This window comes from Serinus canaria, chromosome 2 (genome assembly GCF_022539315.1).
Source record: "Serinus canaria isolate serCan28SL12 chromosome 2, serCan2020, whole genome shotgun sequence".
Taxonomy (NCBI): domain Eukaryota; kingdom Metazoa; phylum Chordata; class Aves; order Passeriformes; family Fringillidae; genus Serinus; species Serinus canaria.
The window spans coordinates 69872752-69892563 of NC_066315.1; the positions used below are offsets into that span (position 1 = coordinate 69872752).

A 19812-nucleotide genomic window follows, 5' to 3' on the forward strand; every position below is an offset into this window, starting at 1 on the left:
CATACTCACACGAGTCAAAGGCTGAAGAACCACGGTCTGGCCTCAGTAGGTAGATAAAAACACATTATGAAAATTGCATTTTGAGCTGAAAATAACCTTCTATTTACAAGAAAAACATGAAGTTTCTTATGAAAGCCAGTCTGTTTCTACCACACAAAGTTAACCAATTACTGCAGCATAACAGTCAGGCCAATGTTCCCCAAGAGGAGGTAGTAATTTTTAGGAAAGTTCCTGCAGATCATGGCTGCAAAGACAGGGAAAGAGTAATAGAATCATACTTCTTTACCTTTGTAATTCACTAAGCGCTCTACTTGTGGATGGGCTGGGGTTTAGCCTCAGGAAGTTCTGCTTTAAATTGAGATGAGTGAGGTCTTGGCTATAAAACAGGTTGGCAGGCAGGTGCTCCAGGCTGCAGCATGAAAGATCCACTGAGCTGATGCGTTGTGATGCAACCTGGAAGTCAAGTACAACACCAATATATTAATATAGTAATAAAGAAAAGAACATTTCCTTCACCCCTAGCAGCACAAGATAAACTTTTTTAAGCACAGCAGAAGCCAGTGTTGGCATATCTAGCTGATCTAACACAGTTTACATAATTGCTGCAAGTTATGCCATGATCTCTTTCTTGGCCTCGGTGCTTAAACCAGGTCCACAGACAACTAGCAGGGAGAAAAGAGCAAAGGTTTGTCAAATTATTATGCGAAATGAATCCATTTCCATTTATGAAGTTATGCAATATTTGACAACCAGAAAAAAAATTATTTGACATGAGCTTTAGTTTAGTCCTTTGGGTAGCACTGCCTCCTCCAAGTAAGCGGAAGTGAGGACTTAGCAGTCATCACCCCTCTATTGGTTTCATACATCCAAGATGGGTATTAAATGACAGAAGAAGAGTTATCTCATTTACACCTTACTGAAGAGAAAAAATAACCCAGCAGCAAAGCACCAAGCACTCATCTCTTCTCAATGAATGAGAAGACTATCCAAAAGTGAAAAAAAATATGACAAAAACAAAACTGAGATTTGGAGGCTTAACACTGTTTTCTAGAAAGAGGAAGGTAAAACAAACACAATCTATAGAGGCTAAAAAAAATCATATCAAATAGCACTATATATATACACAGCTAGAGTCATTCCACAGATACCTATAGGCAATTTCTTCAAGTAATGGCAACACTGCCCCTTCCCATATCTCTAGGATACGCCTCGGTGAACGACATCTTCCTGTTTCACTGATTTACTAGACTTTACTAAAAATAAATTAAAAAATCACCAGCAAAATCAAAAACCAAACCAAGGCTGCAGTGTAGAATGCTTATATTTTCTGTCCTACACTGCTAAAAATGTTCGTTCACAAAGTAGTGTCACAGACATGCTACATGGCAAAGCACCACCACGTGGTAATGCAAGGCAGTGGGGATGGTGGGCAAGGAAGAGAAGCCAAATGATAGAAGAAGAGGAGGCATTTTTGGAGCAGGCATGGCTGGATCAAAGAAAGAGAAGCAAACAACTTCGCCACCATTTTAGATTTCTGGGACCACACCAACAGTGCTCAAATAGTTATGGTGTCATGTCAGCTGCTCACACCAAAAGCAGCTGTTGTTTCACTGGCCTTTTATGCTGGGAATCTGGAGGTACAAATACCACAACTAAGGGGCAAAACAAGGAAAAGACCCAACAACTCCTAATCAATGCCCAGTGAATAAGAGCTTCTCAACTCTGACAAAGGCCACACCACTCAACCTTCTGGGCAGAGACAGAGTTCCTGCTACAAGGCACTCTGAAACTAAAGGCATCAGGTGTTGAGGAGGTAGCTTGCCACTGAAAAGAAGGCCACAGAAAATTTTTTCCCTCTCCAATGCAAGGTACACAGGATAAGTGGTTGCTATTATAAACACACAGCCATAAGCTTCAAGGGGAACAGACGCTGCAATTTTTTTCTCCAACGCAACCATTAATAATCCAGTCCTCCCACATCCATTAAAACGCATGAAGTTTTGTTACTCAATTAGTTCAGTCCTTTTGTTACTGTAGCTAGTATTTTTCTTCCCCTTGTAGTATGAGACAAGAATTATTCATAGGCTATACTGAGCAGTCATCTCTGAATGCTGGGTATTCAGTCTGTTTATGCCCAGCACTGTACAGCTCTGACTGTACTGCTGACACCCATTAAATTAAAAGGAGGAATGTTTGATTTCAGGTGTAACACTTGTATACACTGTTGCTCCAACTACTTGTTTGGAATGTGATATGAACAGCAATAACCAACCCAGCAGTGCTTAGCAAGGCTCATTACTCTAAAAATATCTCAAGAACGAGAAATGGTAATTCTGAGTGGGAATCATGATAACACAGGCAAACAAAATCAAATATACAAATTCTACTGTTGCCCAAAAAAAGCATACAAATCCTTTCTTAAAACTGTCAAATAAAAAAAAATAAATCTAGTTAAAAGTAATTTGTTTTTACATGCTATATGCACTTGTTCATTTTTGTTTGACTTTTTTTAAAAGGGAACACTTTATTATACAAAGCATTTAATTAATATTTTCATGCAATTGACAAATATTGAATGATGTTTCTACCAGAGAGATAACTGTAAAAGTTAAAACCATTCTTTGAAAAGGTCTCAGTTCTGGAATCAACTGTAATTTTATCAAAGTCTTTCTGTTACCAAACAGTACTCTAAGAATTAACTCTCAAATTGTTACAAGGAAGGCTCATATAAACACATAGTTATTCTCACAGGCAGGGATAAAACTTTTCTCTTTCCATTACTCAATACTGTTCTATAACACATTCCTACAAAATAGAACAACAAGATGAAAACCAAAGAAGACATAAAGACCAAAGAACATAATTTTAATACTTTCTTTCATTGACCAGAAATTTTCATTAGGTAATTTGTAGCTGAATACCAAAATTCTGAAATCATGTTGTTCTGAAATCCATCAATCTTGCAATTGTCTGCAAATGACTTGAACATAGCAAGACCGCACAGGCTTGAGTTTGGTATTGTTTATTAAAAGCAAAGACTTTTTTTCTAAAAGATGATGCAGTTCTTTAATAAAGCACTGTGTTTCCTTGACTCACTGTGGAGAATCACTGCAGAGATAAGCTGATAAAAGGTGGGAAAATGCTGAGTAGGATATCCTTCACACTCAAAGAATAAAATGCATCAGAAGAAAAGGACATTATCTGCAGAAAGTCATGCTTCCACTGGAAGCAAACAAAACCAAAAAATTCCACTGTAAATAAATATCCCAGCAAGTTATCTGGGTTGTGTTCAACACATCCATGTTCCTACAAAAATTGTGAAGAGAGTTGGTATGGGAGCACTGCTAGGGGGAAAGGCTTTCTGGATACATAGGGAACCTACATTCAGCACCTGTTACGGTTTGTTTGGTGTTTTCTTGTGGAAAACCCTTAAGTATAGCTGTTTGATATGGTATATGTACACATATATAAAAATAAAACCACAAGCAGCACAATTCAAAACTCCACAGCCAGAAGCCGCCATGGCCCAAACCAATCCCTCTCAAATGTCTTCTCATCATATCCCAAACTGCACAGACCTCTCACACTTGCATCACATGAAACCACTGCTGCATTTCCTAACACTGAGGAAACGGCTGGGGTAATGACCTTCTTACAAGATGGTATATCACAAGCTCTCAATGGCAGGAGTACAGCAAGGAGCTGTAGAGTCAAGGCTTGCCTCTGCAAGACATGCAACATTTGACACCCATGCAGCTCAAACACAAAGCAAGATCTCACATTTCTCTGAAGTCTCTTTTTCAGTTGGGATATTTAATCATCAAAATATGAAATATGCTGCTTTGTCCATTCCCTGGATATGATTTTTAAATACTTTACAGTCTGTCATTGTGTTGCAATGTCCCCCACTGTAATACCAGAAGAGTAGTAATGGGATAAGGCCACGCTGAACTTTGTACATCAAACCACAACGTCCAAGGGAAGATTTTTTTCCCCAGTTCCTGCTGCAACCTGAGTTATGCATCCTAGGCCTACACTGTTCTATCTTTTTTTCAATCTTCAAATGAATATAGCAAACTAACTGCAGTTTTGAAGAAGTGATACACAACATAGCACATGTACTACAAAATGCCCTGGGTCTACCCACTGCAAACACCAGAAACCTGTAACTGTGCTTTTAATTTTCCCACAGCAGCAACAAAATGCAGATTTATTCTATAAATACCGCCACAAATAATGCTGCTGCAGAGAGCTCTCCCCGCCTCGGGCAGCATGTCTTCTGTTTCTCCCCACCTGAGAGTTGCACACATGCCAAAGAAACAGGAGTCTCTTAATATGAAAACTCACTTTTACACATGTGTTACTTGTGCCACAATACATCTACAACTATTCCAAAAAGCCAGCAGTACCTCTGATGCCTAGATTCCAGGCAACACTTCAAATAGAAGAGATTTGCCAAAGTGTTCTGATTTTATTTTTTTCTTTACTTATTATTTTTAAATAGGAAACCATATTCCACGACCTGTGAAAATACAGTATGGGTTCACTGTAAATCTTTTTCAGCTGGCAACAAAAATACAGAAAAACACTTGCATCAACCCATATTCTTTGCTGCTTTTTGCTACACGGGGCTGAAAAACCACTTTGCTTTGTCCATCAGTATAATGACACCTCTGTCACCGAGCTATGCAACAAGACTGATTATGGTCTTTGTTTTAAATCCTTGGCTATACTACAAAAATGATCTGTTGCTGACAATGGATGTCAGCAATGGGCACAGATGAACCCAGCTGTATGGACAAACACAAGCCTTGTTTACACAAGGACATCTTTTGGTGTGATCTGTGGTGTGAATTTAAACCAATGTAATTATGTCTTTTTCCTGTTTACCCTCATCACATTACCTATAGTTCTATTCAGATAAGAAATTACTGCTTAGGACTTCAACAGAAGACAAAATAGCAAAACAGCCCACACTGCAGAGGCAGCCAAATTCCCAGTCTGTTTGAACTGAGTTGACAGTGTTAAATTATACCTGCTGTAGACATGCAATACAAAGGCAGTTTAATTTTTCTCCTTTAGGATTTGTTTTTAAACAGTTTGATATCCACCGTGGCCTGCATAAGCCTTAACTAAACAGTGATACATTGTCTTGAAATACCTAAACTGACCTTGAGCAAACAGGTTCTCCTCACCTCAGAGCTAACCTTGCCTCAAATCCTAATCCTCCTTTCTATTCAAACATCAAAGCCCTGCTCAGCAGGGGCCTCCCTCCATGGAGCTGAAGTCCACAGCCAGGAAGCACATTGGTGGCCCCAGCCACAGCCAAGAGCTGAGGAACTCCTTAGCCTGGTAAACGATCTAATGCCAGAAAACTTAATGAAGGGGAGGGGGGAAAAAACCATTTGCTTTTTCATTAAAGCCATGCATTTTAATTTTTAAATAACAACTGTTAAAATGGGTGCAGTCCAAGGCTAAAAGGGTACTGTCTTTTCTGGCATCTCCTTTTTGTTTTCTTTCAAATGTTAAATTAAATACATGCCAACTCAAGCTAAGGGGCTTGCACAGAAAATATAAAACCCAGCAAAAGGTTTTTTTGAAAGCCTGTCACTCAGATCCACAAACCCAACAGGCACTGCCACAGGTCAGAGCAGTAATTCCCTATTAAGAGCAGGGCAGAAGTGCATGCCAGTGTGGCAGCACTCACAGGGCACTCTTGCCCCATCTCTCCTGTGGAGGTGAAGCAGTCAAAAGCCTCCAGTACAAATGCCTCATGCCAATGAGACTCAGGGGAACAAAAATAATTTAAACTTGTCACTTCTCTGCTCTCCTTATCTCTGTACAAAGTTTTATAAACAGACAGGTCACTTCTACTTTTAGCCCTTGTGCAAACTTCTAACAACTGAAAACAGCTTCAGCAAACGTGTAGGGAGGGGAAATGGGAAGGGGATTGGAAGTTGGGCTCATTTACCTTTCATGATAGGAGACCAGAAAAAAATTCATAGATGTGAAAGCTGGTGACCCAAGTTTAGCATAAGATTTTGAGAGCAAAAATTTGACAAAAAAGGTGACATTCAGCATCTGTCATTTGGAAATGCTGAGTAGCATCTGAAGTCATTACCAGAATATGAGTACTTTTGCTCCTCCTGGAGGAAAAGTAGCCTTCTTTTAGAGACAATGTACAGGTATCAATATTACCCAGGGCATGATATCAACTCTGTACCTTGGTGGTAGTCACACTGGGATGCTCACACTAAGACTCCTGCAAGGACAAGGCTTAAGATGTAACTTAGAGTTAAGTGACAGTAATTAGCTGTTGCATTAAGCTACCTATAATTCAGACATGTGAATCTCCATTTGGTGGAGCAAGGAATATCAACATCTTTAGAACAGCTTGACTGAAAATAATTCATTTGTAAATTCTGCCAAAAAGGTGACAGTCTAATAAAAACTAAGAAAAATCCCTTTTGCTTCTTACTATTCCTGTTAGATTTATTTTTTAAACAGACAAGCTGCTGTATTGCCAAGTACACAGACTTTGCAATGAGCAGCCCTCCAGCAAGGACTTTATTTCAGCATTTTTTTCAGTTCAGCATGGGAAAATCATGCAGCAGATCCTCATGGAAGCAATGCTAAAGCACATACAATGGCACTAAGTGCAAATCATGCCTGGCCAAACTGGTGGCCATTTTATGACAGAGTGACTGCAGCAGTCAGCAAGGGAAGACCAACCAATGTCACCCACCTGGACCTCTCTAAGCCCTTCAGCACAGTCCCACACAACATCCTTATCTCCAAGCCATGAAGGCATGGATTTGAAGGGTGGACTATATAGCAGATAAGGAACTGGTAGATGGATGCAGCCAGAGCTGTGGTTAATGGCTCTGTGTCAGGTGGAGGGTAGTGGCCCTCAGGATCATAGGTCTTGCAACTGGTGATCTTCAGTGTCTTTGTCAATGACATAGTGAGATCAAGTGCACCCTCAGCAAGCTTACAGATAACACAACAGAAGGAAGAGAAGCCATCCAGAGGGATCTGGACAAACTTGAAAAGTGGGCCCGCAAGAGCTCATGAAGTTTAGGAAGTCCGAGTCCCAGGAGCTGCACCAGGGTCAGGAGACGACACCAGATGTAAGTACAGACTGGTAGAAGTCACCACTGAGAGCAGCTTGGGGTTCTGGTTGAAAGCAAGACATGAGCCAACAACGTGCACTCACAGCCAGGAAGGCCAACTACAGGCTGGCTGCATGAAAAGAGACGTGGCCAGGAGGGCAAGGGAGAGGATTCTCCCCTTCTACTCTGCCCTTGTGAGACCCCACCTGGAGTTCTGCAACCAGGTCTAAGGTCTCTAACATAATAAAGACATGAACTTTTTAAAGCATGTTCACAGGAAGGCCACAAAGATAATCCAAGGTTGCTCAGAGATGCTGCAAATGCCCTGTCCCTGGAAGTGTTCCAAGTCAGATTCTATAAGGCTTTGAGCAACCTGGTCTACTGGAGGGTGTCCCTGCCCACGGTGGGAATTTTGGGACTATATAATCTTTAAGATCTCTTCCAACTCAAGCCATTCTAAGATATACTATAGATTTCAGACTCTTGCCAGTAAGACTTACACTGGAAGTTCACTTGTCTGAGTCTCCCCAGTCCCACATGGAGAAGGTGGTAGGATTTTTTTTTGTGTGTGTTAAGCAAGAGATTATGCTAGGTCCTCCACTGCTTATCTAGGTTCTTTGACAGAGCTTTACCATATGGATTAATTCTACAATGAGATGAACTCTTTTCATACCATTATTCCATGTAACTCAGAAAGGCCTTCTGACCCAAGTATTTTGTAATACAAATAATCATAGATATAGCTCTACTGGCCTGTGGCCAAAAACTGGTCCCCAGCACTCATTCCCTCTTCTCCTTGGAGACTTTATTCCTTCTCCACTGACTACAGAAGAGGCCTAAGGAGAGTAAATGCCCCTAAAGTTAGGTTTTGCTAATAATTCCTCTCCTTTCTTCCTTGCTGCTGGACTTTGCCTGGAAAGGCTTTCAGTGTTACAGCCATTCAGCTCTAACATTTCAAGATCAGCTCCATTATCACACCTTACACACACCAAAATTCTGTGCACTATGTCAGTCCCTGCAATCCCCTCCTGTCCTATGGGATATGCTCACTGCGGACACTTGGTTCCCCTGAGCTTCATTAAGAGCAACTTTACATTAATTCTCCCACTTGTTTCTACTCCTTTACTTCCAGAGATTACTGAAAACACTTTGGGGTCCTTCTGGATCGAACACACCTTAAAAGATAACATATACAACACCTAACTGAGATTACAAGTAATGCTTTCCTGTAATTATGCAAGAGCTGCACAAATTCAGCTTCAACAATACCAGAACCTGATTTAGAGGCTTCAAAAGACAGTACTTGAATGCTATTCCAGATGTGTGGGCGATACCTAGTTTTCTGTTCTCACTCTTGGCTGCAGTACTTCAATAACCATTATTAACTGAAGGCAGCAAGACCAAAACAAGAACCACAGACTCTCAAAATTCCAGCAAAAGAAAAAAAAAAACCCAGTGAAAATGTAATTTCTCTAAAACACAAATGAAGAGCTTCAAGTTACCATTACACTTTAAAATCAGCTGAACTGTTTAGACATGCAAAATTAATCAGCTGAGACAAAATACCAGGCTTCCCTCCTGAACCATTAAGAGACTGACTACACTGAAACACACCCAGAAATGAATTTCCAAAATGTCAACTAACCTCTAATAACAAAAGGCACAAAAGAATAGGCTTTTCAGGGAAAGAAGAGGAAGAAAACTTGCAAGTGTTATCATCAAAAGAGCAATAAAACTGGCTTCAAGTTTGCTTTGCCCAATCTTCTGCTTTCACACTTCAGACGATAAGAAGCCATCAACAGCAAGAATGACCAGACATGACTTCAGAGCAAAGGTCCAAATACTGAAGATTTCGCACACACAGAGAAAAGGAAGTCAAGTTCCACATGGAAACCAGAGGTTTGTTTATGTTTAAGTATCTGTAATCACCACCAAAAGGAAGCTGTGGGTTTATTTTTAGGGATCTATTTTTAGCGACAGCATTATCTCAACATTGTCATTTTATGGTATTAGGGGAAAAAACGGTTTCCTTGTACTAAACTTAAGAGTTATCATATTTCCTGTAAGTAAGGATCAGCTCAAAAAAAGAGACGTACTAAAAAACGAGAAAATCTTCCTGGATTCTCTTTCCTTGACTAGATGTGGAATCAACTTTTCCAAGAGGCTAATGGTGCTGCTTAGTCTCAAGTGTGAAGAAACACAAATTGTTATTCACAAAGAAAATGAGCTTTGCTTAAAGGCTACTCTCAAAAGATGCCCACTGATGCTGGCAGTATACTAAACTAATTTTTAGGTCATATTGGAATAAAGACTCATTTTTCAGCCTCCAAGCTCAACTGGCATAAGAAACAAACCAACTACTTCATGGTCACCTTCACAGTGACCAACCAGCAGGTTTCTGACCTCCAACCTGCTCCCAACACACGTGAAACCAAGCAGCCCCAAATCACAATGGTACATTCAAACACATAGACTAAGACCATAAAGCTAAAAGGAAATGTCAGAAACTCCTAACTGCAACACAAGTTGTCTGTTGCACACAATTCCCTGTAGAATGACCACAGGTGATAACCAAGAGCAAAAAGTAAAAGCAAAAACGCTGATCTAGAAATTCAAATTGCTTGGAAAGTAAAATTCTGCACAGTATTCCTCCAGAAGAAGGTCATCCATTGCTTAGGGGGCTTAACAGACACTTGGAGAGGAGACAGCGCAGGCAGTGACATAAAAGCTGTCAGCACTGTAACAAGTAACATCCCAAATATCTTAAAATAAATTACTTTATCCTTGCATATGATTTTCCCCTGCACTCACCATTGGGGCTGTTCTGTGATGAAAGCTCAGCAAAAAGGTATTCTGAGCCCATTTTGACCAGTAAGCATTAGAAAAGCCTGTCCCTAATGCCTCCAGAAACAACTGAAGCTTGGTAATAATCACTGCAGTGATGAACTCTGTGAAGACAGCTCATTACAGTATCCAGAAATACATATGAAATAGGTCAATCACCTAGAGGGCAAGCCAGGCAAATACAATGTAGGGCTAACTTAACAATGAGATTCGTGGCTTCAAGCCTCCTTTACAGACTGGAAGCTCTATTTTGTATTAAAAAGCTCTGCAAAGTCTGTGTTCCACAATGAAGCTGGCGTGGAAGTTTCTCACACCACCTTTCCTGGTTGACCATGGTTGACAGGAGAAGGACAAATACTAACATCTGAAAGTATCTGAAATCAAGATGAAGCTATATGCACAAGTGGATATACTTTATTTCCCATCACTTTAATTAATTTTTCCTTCTGTGCTGAAGGAAAAAGCAGTCCCAGTTAGATAGGAAAAACCTATCCCTGTCTCAAAAGTGGATGAAGCACAGCTGAAAAGCAGGTACATCTTTAGCAGTGTTGTTGCTTACTGCATTTCCTTAGCACAGTTTCTGCAAAACACATCCAAAAGCTAATCATCCTGGTCTCCAATTTTGGAAATATTTTTGCAGCACTGCAGTCAAGGTCAAGAATTATTTTCTAAATTCTGTAGAATTTATATATATAGATGTAGTCTGTAGCACCAAGTCTGTGGTCAGAACTCAAGCCTTTTCTCCTCATCAGAAGTAAATATAATATCATTAGAGTCATAGATCAACTTTACAGGGCTCATACTCCCCTTTTTACAACAGTCTCTGTACACAATTGTCATATTTGTACTGAAAAAATAATCAGAAGACTGAGGCAGGTGGTCAGAACTAGGTAACTTTAGAGAAAAAAAAAGTAAAAAGCAAAACTAATAATTTTGTACTGCTGCTTCAGGTAGATATCTACACAAGTTGAGGAAAGATGGAGACCACAGCTGTAGAGGCTCCTGCATTACTTACTTGCATAGTATAAGCTAAATTCTAATCTGTTCTAATTTTCTGCTAGCTTCACAGTGCAAGTAAACGTATGAAGAGAGCATTCTGCACTGACATGAAAGGAATAAGGCCAACATGGCAGCATGCCCTTCTCAGCTGAATTTGCTATTCTTGCTATTTTTACCATGTTTTAAACATAATGTACACTGACATCATCTCTCCTTTTTCACAGGCTACAGTTGTTTGGAACACCACATACTTCCACAGACATTAATACAGAGATAACTGGAACAAGGAAAAGAAAATATAAAAGCACACAAGAGAAAACTCTTAAATTTCATAGGTTTTAAATCCTTTTTTTGGACATTCCTTGTATTTTCAACAGCAGTCCTCTTTTGTGTGCAGGCATGTAAGCCCCACATGACAACTTATGCCCAGCCACAGCTGTCCAACTCTGGTCGATGGTGTGCAGACACACAGGCTCTGTGCCTGTACACGTCTCCCTACATACACAGACATGCACTGTTCACAGCCCTTGTCCCTCCTCTCCTCTCTTCCTCTACCTGCCCCACTGAACCAAGCACTAAAGCAGGAAATAATTGTCACATGAAGCTGTTGACACACTTCCTGCTCTCCTGCAACCAGGAGGGGAGACAGAGGTTCTGTGGGGTCACATAACTCATCCCAGCATGCCCAGTGGGGCACACTACTTTCAAGAGGATAAAATTCTGTAATGGATCCTGGCATATGCTCTACAATACTGATTTTCCAAGGCAGACCTTGACGTTCCATTTTAAGTGCATGCCTTGAAACACAGAGGACTGCTAATCCTTTTATACTCCACCCAAACCACCCAGGTCATGAACTGTCACAGGCAACGCTCACAACAAATTTCACATGCTGAAAAATTGCTAGGTTTAGCTGTTAGAAGCATCCAACAGCAGACCAGATTCCAAATAAAAGGCTCACAACACAAGTCCCACCACTCCCTAACACTGTATGTGTAACACTCCTCTCTCGTCTACATTAAGGGTGTAGCTTTTTAGCTTTTGGAAGTGGCAAATGAGGAACCCCCTCATCACAGCCTCCTCACTGTTAAACACACATGCTTTGCCCTGTCCTTCTGCATTTGACATTCAAGTAGCCAAAAGCAGCAGATTTGCTGTGCAAGTAATTGTGCCAGTTCCAGAACCATCATGACAACTTTATGCAGACAAAATTCTTTAAAGCTGTGAAGATGTTCCTTTCTTTCCCCTCTGCTCTCCCTTCCCAGTTGCATAAGCCTATTTTTCAACATTTGGCAAGAGAACGAATGCATTAGATCACAAAGGACCAAATCTGTTGCTGTTGTTTTCCTTTTAAGCTTCCTTAATTAGCCCTCCAGTTTTTGGAAAGTAAAAGGAAAGAAATGCACTGTGGTATAGAACTATCAATATTAACGAACAAGACAGATCTCTGGCTTTTAAAAATATTCTGTTTGAGGCTAAATCAGTGTATCTAAAAGTGGCCTATTTGGAATAAGTATGTCACCAAGTTCGATATTTAGGTCAGTATTTGTGCAACAATTCTAGTCTGTCCTGAAAACAGAAGTTCTGTTCATCTCAGGACACATACATATAGGAAAACCAATCCCAATACCTATTCACCTTCCAAAAGTTTACAGAGGCAGAGCATGAGAGTGGTCTTGGCTATGATAGATTCCACTGTTAAAATGAATCTGATTATAGAGGAGCAATGCTTATTTTTAATTAAACGAAACTCCAGTCTCCACAAACACAAATTCAAATGTTTTCTAGCACACACATATTTATTGCAGGAGTGATGCATTATGATTTGTCTTATTCTGAACCACCACTAAAAAGTCAACATTGCCAATATTCTGTGGGGAGAAAGACTGCAGAGCAAGCATTCTTTGCAAGTCTCCTTTCAAGATTGAGCTTGTTATTTAAAAGGTAAAATAACATCATCTTCTAGCTCTTCTGAAGTATACAGAAGACAGATATGAATTGTTTTTTCATAGTTAAAAACTGAATTCAGCCATTTTAATGAAGTATTTTACCAGGGATCTCCTTTGGCATTAAAATTTATAATTAAAGCTTTCATTACACTAAGAATCAGAAGCCTCTGTTTTCAGCAGCACATATCAGGAGCACAAAGGAGAACAACTACGCTGAAGAACTACCACAGAATGTAAGTTAACACAAATGTCACTTTCAGAACAAATGTCATTAAACAACATCTATTATTTAAAATACAGTCTTAAACATTACTCATAACAACTCACAAAAGTGCAAGTACTACATACAACACCAGTATTAAAGATGAATCTGTAGGCACCGTGTGACCTAGCCCATAGCGAGCAAAGAGAAGCTAAGTTTCAGAGCCATAATACCTCCCTTCCTAAATTTGCTTGCTTTTAGAAACACAGTGCTTTACACAGTATTTTCTTAGTTAGCATCTTTATTTCAGCAGCTTTGAACATGATTAGTTCCCAAACACCTGAGGCAGAATACCTCATATAAATGTTTCCCAGAGTAAGAATGTTAGTTTGCCTGAACTGCAGAGCTGAAGATTCAACTTCTGTCACTTCTTTATACATGTAAATCAGGTGTGGTGCACCTTACAATTAAGCACTTTGACACAAACAGCACCAGCTGGAGGAAATCTGAGTTACTTTTGCAGCATTACTAGTTTCCCTGTTTCTGTTCTTCAGAAACAATGTTACTGCGCAGCACTTTCCACACCAAGTAACTCGCATACAATCATGCTTGTCTCTGTTTTACTGTCTCAGGACAAGAACCCCAAACACCAAGAAAACAACTTGAAGTGGCAAAGTACTGTTTGAAAATCCATGAATGCAGAATGCCAATTTTCAGGTTTGGGGGCTGGGGAGATGATGTTCAAAATGCCTTTACTTTTCCTCGAAGCATGTTTTATCAACTAAAAGAATAGCATAGAGAGTTTCTTCACTTCTGACAGTCTGAAAAGACACTTGAAACTCTGTATTTTCTTTCTACACTTACATAAGAATGGGAGGTTATCGTGAGTGCATGGGGATATGTTCTCATGCTGGCTATCATCCCAATGCTGTTAGTCATTTGGGTGAACCAGAGAGAAAGAGAGAAGCACAGCATGGCACAGAACAAGCTTATGCTGCCAGAAATTCAGAGGGGTTTTCTGGCCATTTATCTCTAGCTCTGAAGTTCATTGTTTTCCACTGTTTTCCTCACTCATTAGATTTGCCTTTCATTTATCTGATGTCAAACCCTCTGGAGATGAAAGGACACTACTGTCCTAGAGACAGCCCCAAAGCAGCAAGGACTCAAAAACCTGACAGACCATGCCTCACCATCTCATAAAACATGCCTTGGGGATTTTTACCTTGAGGCTTAACAGACCAAAGCAGATATGTCAGAACAGCTTCTTTAAAAAGAATTTTTAAACTTACTAGGAAAAAAACCCCTAAAAGATATTTTAAATGATGCATGTGCTAGAAGGTGCATTAGTTACTGTTTGAAGAAAGTCTGACATCCAATCAAACCTTTTAAAAAGCCCACAACCTAGGCTGCATCATGGGCAATCAGCTGGATAATACATTATTGCAATGTAAAGACAAAACAGATCTAGTGCTACATGAGTGTCTCCAAGTACTGCTACATAAAACTAAGTTGCTGTAACATAGTAAAGAGTATGGAGAGTCCTATCAAGTACAAAACAACTAATGAGCAGTTTAGGGCCAACTACAAAAAAAAAAAATAGAGCACACTGAGAGCGCAGTAAAGAAACTTCAGTTGTAATAAGTATGAAAAATATAATGGTTCAAGATATATAAAGCTTCAGCAAAAAAGTGGAAGGGATTAAGAGATAAAACAGACAACTGCAAAAATACCTTTCAACAACAGAAAGTGGAACTGAAGAGTTAAACAAAAAAATGAAGGCCCTATACTCCTATAATCAATTGTGATCTAAGCCCAGTATAAAATTTACTTTACAACGGTTTTAGCTAGTAAAAACTTTTTTCACTGACAGAAAATTTTTTGCTTATTACAAATAACCCAAAAATCAGTTATTAAACTAGAGAGAGGTTCAGCAACACTTCCAAGCAGGAAAAACAATCCTTTATTCTAGCAATTTAACATTTAGGTTCTATGTAAGGAAGGAATATTAAAAACCCTGACATTACTTTAGGTTTTAATAACACTGAAAAAATGCTTTTTAACTGAAATGTTGACAGTTATATTTGTCATCCTTGTTGTTATAATGATCTCAGTAGATCCATCCAGCTGATAAGAAAACGGAAGAAGTTCAGTACAGCACTTTGCTTACACAACCTCAGTAGAAAGAAGTGTTGGTACAAATGCAGAAAAATTCACCTCCCTATTACCTGTTACCACGAGCCTGTTACCCAGAAATCTGGGTATTTCCATACAACACGAACAGCAGCAACAGAAGTTCTTGACAATCAACCCAGAAGAGGAACAGTATTGCTGCATGGAGAAGACTGAACTGGGGGAAACTCTCCAAACATCCCATTCACAGCAGAGTTAGCAGCATTCTCACCTTTGATGCCTGTCGCAGCCATCGCAGATATTCAGTGAAGTTATCAAAACAAATGTAGTAGGTCTGGCTTTGAGGTCCAGAGGAGCTAAATGCTAAACAGTGCTGGTGCTTTTTCACTTCTTCCACCTACAGCAGAGACACAAAACTGTGAGTCAACAAGAGTCAAAACTCTCTTTGCAGAACTCCCCAAGGCAAAGTTAAAGTGTGCCCAAGAGCAGGTCATCAAGTAGATCTCAAACACCCAAGCTGGATCTTGGGTGTCAAATATCCATGAAATCTACACAAGCAGGAATGAGAAAAGAAAAAAATAAACATTTTAATAGAAACTGAACATCATAAAAGGTTTGCCAGTGAAATGCATTTAAGGCTGTTTTTATGCAACCTAAAAAAATACAATTTTTACTCCCTGGTTATTAAAAACAGGCTTAACAAAATGCTTCTCTTACAGCCCAATTAAATTCTTTGGCATTTCTCAACTTGTTAAAAAACACTCAGAGTACATCATTCTGCTACCATGCACGAGAAGTCCCACACAACTTATGGTCTCAATATCTCAGTACAGCATTTTGGAAAGCCTTTGCAAACCAGGAAGTGCAGAGTATTTATGGGGATGAGGAAGAATATTTTTTGAGCAATAGTTTAAAAAACACTTAGTTCTGTGCCAAGCACCCTCCTCCCCAGCTTTGTCAGCAGAAGCCCTCAGTACATTTTTTCTGAGCTTAGTTATCCTTTTCTTTTAAAATTTGTTGTCAACTTTCTACTTAACACAGTCTGCATGTTTTATTTCACATAAGGCATTTCTGTGCAAAAGCTGCTTAGCAATTCCACATTAAGCAATTGAAATGGTACATAATCTTTTCCCTTTTAAAATTAAAAGAAATATATTGAGATGAAAAAAATATTTATCTCAAAGAGAAGGCTGATGGGAACCTTAATCCTGTCCTTTCCAGCAATCTACAGCCAAGAATACATTTCACTCTCCCTAGTTCACACACTGTTGCCAAAAGAAGACAATGTTTTTACTTTGGTATCTCCCAGGAAAAGTTGGAGAATCAAGTGAAGAATCATAAAGAGGCAGGAAAAATAGCTCATAGAAGGCAGCTCTGCTTTTCACACTGCTAGTATAGAATATTAATGAATCAACTCTAGTCTCATATATATATACTGAGTATAATACTGTGAAGCTTGTTTCTCCAAATAACTCTCTAGAATTCAACTTACCAGTATGTAAGATAAAGGAGGATTACTTAAGCTGTATATTCAACCTCAAGATTATGATTCTATTCCCATTACCTCAGTTAAACAAGCCAATAATAGTTTTCTGAAATCCTGCTTAGGTTAAAACAGTGATGTTGTAATCTTACTGTCTTCACTACAGTTTCACAGAAGAGTTAAGGTTGGAAGGGACCTCCAGAGGTCATGTTGTTCAACCCCCTGCTCAAGCAGGTCCACTTAAAGCCAGTTGCCCAGGACCATGTCCAGATGGTTTTTAAGTATCTCCAGGGGTGATGGATATGCCATCACCCATCTGGGTAAACCATGCCAGTGCTCAGTCACCATCCCAGAGGGAAAAAATAAATTTCCTTGTGTTCAGTCTGGAACTCCTGGGTTTTAGATGTAATCCATCAGAAAAAAGTCCAGTTTTAGCTTTTCACAAGGAAAAATATTTGTTGCTGTTAGCTTGCAACAGACCACTACTCATACAATGATGAATACTCAAATTCCCACTATGTTCAGAATAAACCCATGCCTTTATTTGTTAATTTTCAGAACTTAAGAATAACCCATCATGGATAAAACTTGGATGAGGAGGAATGGCAGAGATCATACACAACAGGCTTGCACGTATCTCTGGCTGTATGCTACTGCATATATGAACCACTTAACACTGCACACAAGAAAAAGACTTTGGTGCATCCATTGCTTTTCTTTGTAGTTTTAACTCAAATATTCTAAATCATTAAATACGACCGACCATAATCAAAAGTCATTTATATACTTTGAAAATCCCACTTACAGAAACAAGCTTTTGGAGGGTCAGAATCATCCTAATTGAATGCAATCTTCTCTTCATAAAGAGACACAGGTTAACCAAGCAAATAAATAAAATAAAGTATCTTACTTTTCCACCAATTAAAGGGAGGACATGCATCTTTCCAGTCTGGCTTTCCTTTACTGATGAGACAATTAGGCATGTTCCACAAAGGATAGCTTGGCGTCTTGTCCATCTGTTGACTGGCAAATGTATTTTCCCTTTTCGAACATTGTACATTCCTGAGAGCTGAATCCGTTCGGAGCTGCCAGTGCTGTGGGGCTTTCCTGAAATAGAAACAAAAGCATCCACTTAATCACAGAAAATCTTTGCCTCTTTCACTCAAGTCATCCTGAGACTTGATCAGGAAATTTTCAAGCTACAAACTGCAGCATGGCAAATGATGTACAGCTTCAAAACCATGCAAGTAGGTAATTTAATATTAGCTTCAGTACAGTCCTTTTCCATAGGTAGAAGGATATGACAGGTTGGTATGATGAGGAGCAGGTCACATTAAATAATCTGCAATAACCATAGAAGCACCAATTAATGGTAACAGCCTTCTCTCTGGAACCTAGAAAGCAAATGTTCATCTGCAACAATAAGTAATTGGTTCCTGTTGGGTTCACAAGGCGTGTGGTAACTGCAGAAGGGGTGATGTAGTGCATGCTGACCCGTATCTTTGCGTTTCCATGTCTCTTCTGGCTACCCTTCAGCTTCAAAAGCTTCCCAAAGAACACAGGCCCTACCTCCCCACACTGAGCCCACACTGCTCAGTCCAAACCCCAGAGGTAGCACACTCAGCCATTACATTAGCAGGGGCAACCTAGATTAAACCCCTCAAAGACCCTGCTTTAGTCTGAGTAAAGATTTGGAAAGAGCGAGGTTACTTTGTCTGTATTGCAATGAATTCATTATTTTTAATAATTCAGATTATTAGCAAAACTACCAATTAGACCAAATCTGTTAAATGACTTTAAATGTCTCAGACTCTACTAATCTAATCTATTAATAAGATTCTACTCTACAGAAAACACTATTAGCAATGGCAGCACAAAGACAAGCATCTCTCACTCTGCTCTTTCAGGATGTAAATGGGAGGCACAATTTACTCATTCTAATCTGATTTATCTACACCAAGTTACACTATCAAACCCTAAACAGTCCAGCCCAGATTTGAGTCATCCAAATACATCTAAGTATTTTGCAAACAGAGACAAGAGCTAATCATGCTCAGGTTAAACCAGTTCAAATTTATGTAAGAACACCAGTGTCAATGAACCTTGGGAGGGAGCTCCCCTGGATAAACAAACCAAAGGGTATGTTAATTTCAAGTAGCTTCCCCATCACAATAAAAGATAAATCACTAATTTCCCCACAATAATATTTACCAAAATTCCTAAATACTAGGAATTAATAACTCATTAGGACTCCAGAAAAGCAGAGTTGTTTCTAACACTAATATTTCAGAGCTGTGCCTACTGATCTCCAACAGTGACAAGTGCTGCACACTATTATTTCAACTTGCTATTATTCCTGCTTGCATGACAGCTCATTTGTCTCAATGAGTCTGCTCTTGCCTTCCAATTGTCTACAGAAAGATAGAAGACACCTACCACATGTCCTTTCCACTGCCATTCTCTCACCCCTGCCTAGCCCATGCCAATTCTTGTCCTTATCTTTAAAAGCAGCCTTTTTGAATCTTCCTGCCAATTTAATGATCCAACACTTGGCACAGTTACCCTCAAGCCTTGCTCTGCTCTAATAAACACTAGCATTTAGGCTACCAACTTCTGCCAGTTTGGATCTGCAGGAACATCACTGTTGCTCGACGCTGAAACACTGAAACTTTAATGCCCACAAGGTATCAGCCTCAAATTCAAAAATAGGTGCTCCAAGAAAGCAGTAGTTACACTGCCAAGCAAATTCATATCCAGCCACAGAAGCTGTGGATTAACTCTTTCTCTAACAGAGGGAAATGGGACACCCATTCCATGCAAAGTCTCAAGACAACCGAGAGAGAATACAAGTGAGTAAATTAGAGCAATTCAGCCTTAACAAACACAAAAGCTGAATCAAACAGTACATTTGGAAGATGAAACATTTAGTTCTTAAAGTAACTGAGAATTTATCTAGCTTGTGTAAAATGTCACAGAGCACTGATTAAAAAACTAACACAAACAAACAACCATATCTCTGTAATGGAGTAAAAAGTGCCTGGTAAATGCTAATAGCACAACTGTATAAGGAATAGCTGTCAGGGATGCGTGCAG

The 19812-nt window shown here is 39.5% G+C and overlaps 1 protein-coding gene across 1 annotated transcript in view; it reads right to left on the minus strand.

Moving 5' to 3' along the window:
- The window catches only part of PHLPP1 (PH domain and leucine rich repeat protein phosphatase 1), a 150654-nt gene that overhangs the window by 45049 nt on the left and 85793 nt on the right, over positions 1-19812 (minus strand). The window contains 3 exon segments of the mRNA XM_050971019.1: positions 287-453; positions 15508-15633; positions 17630-17826. Of these exon segments, the coding sequence (XP_050826976.1) occupies positions 287-453; positions 15508-15633; positions 17630-17826 (490 nt within the window).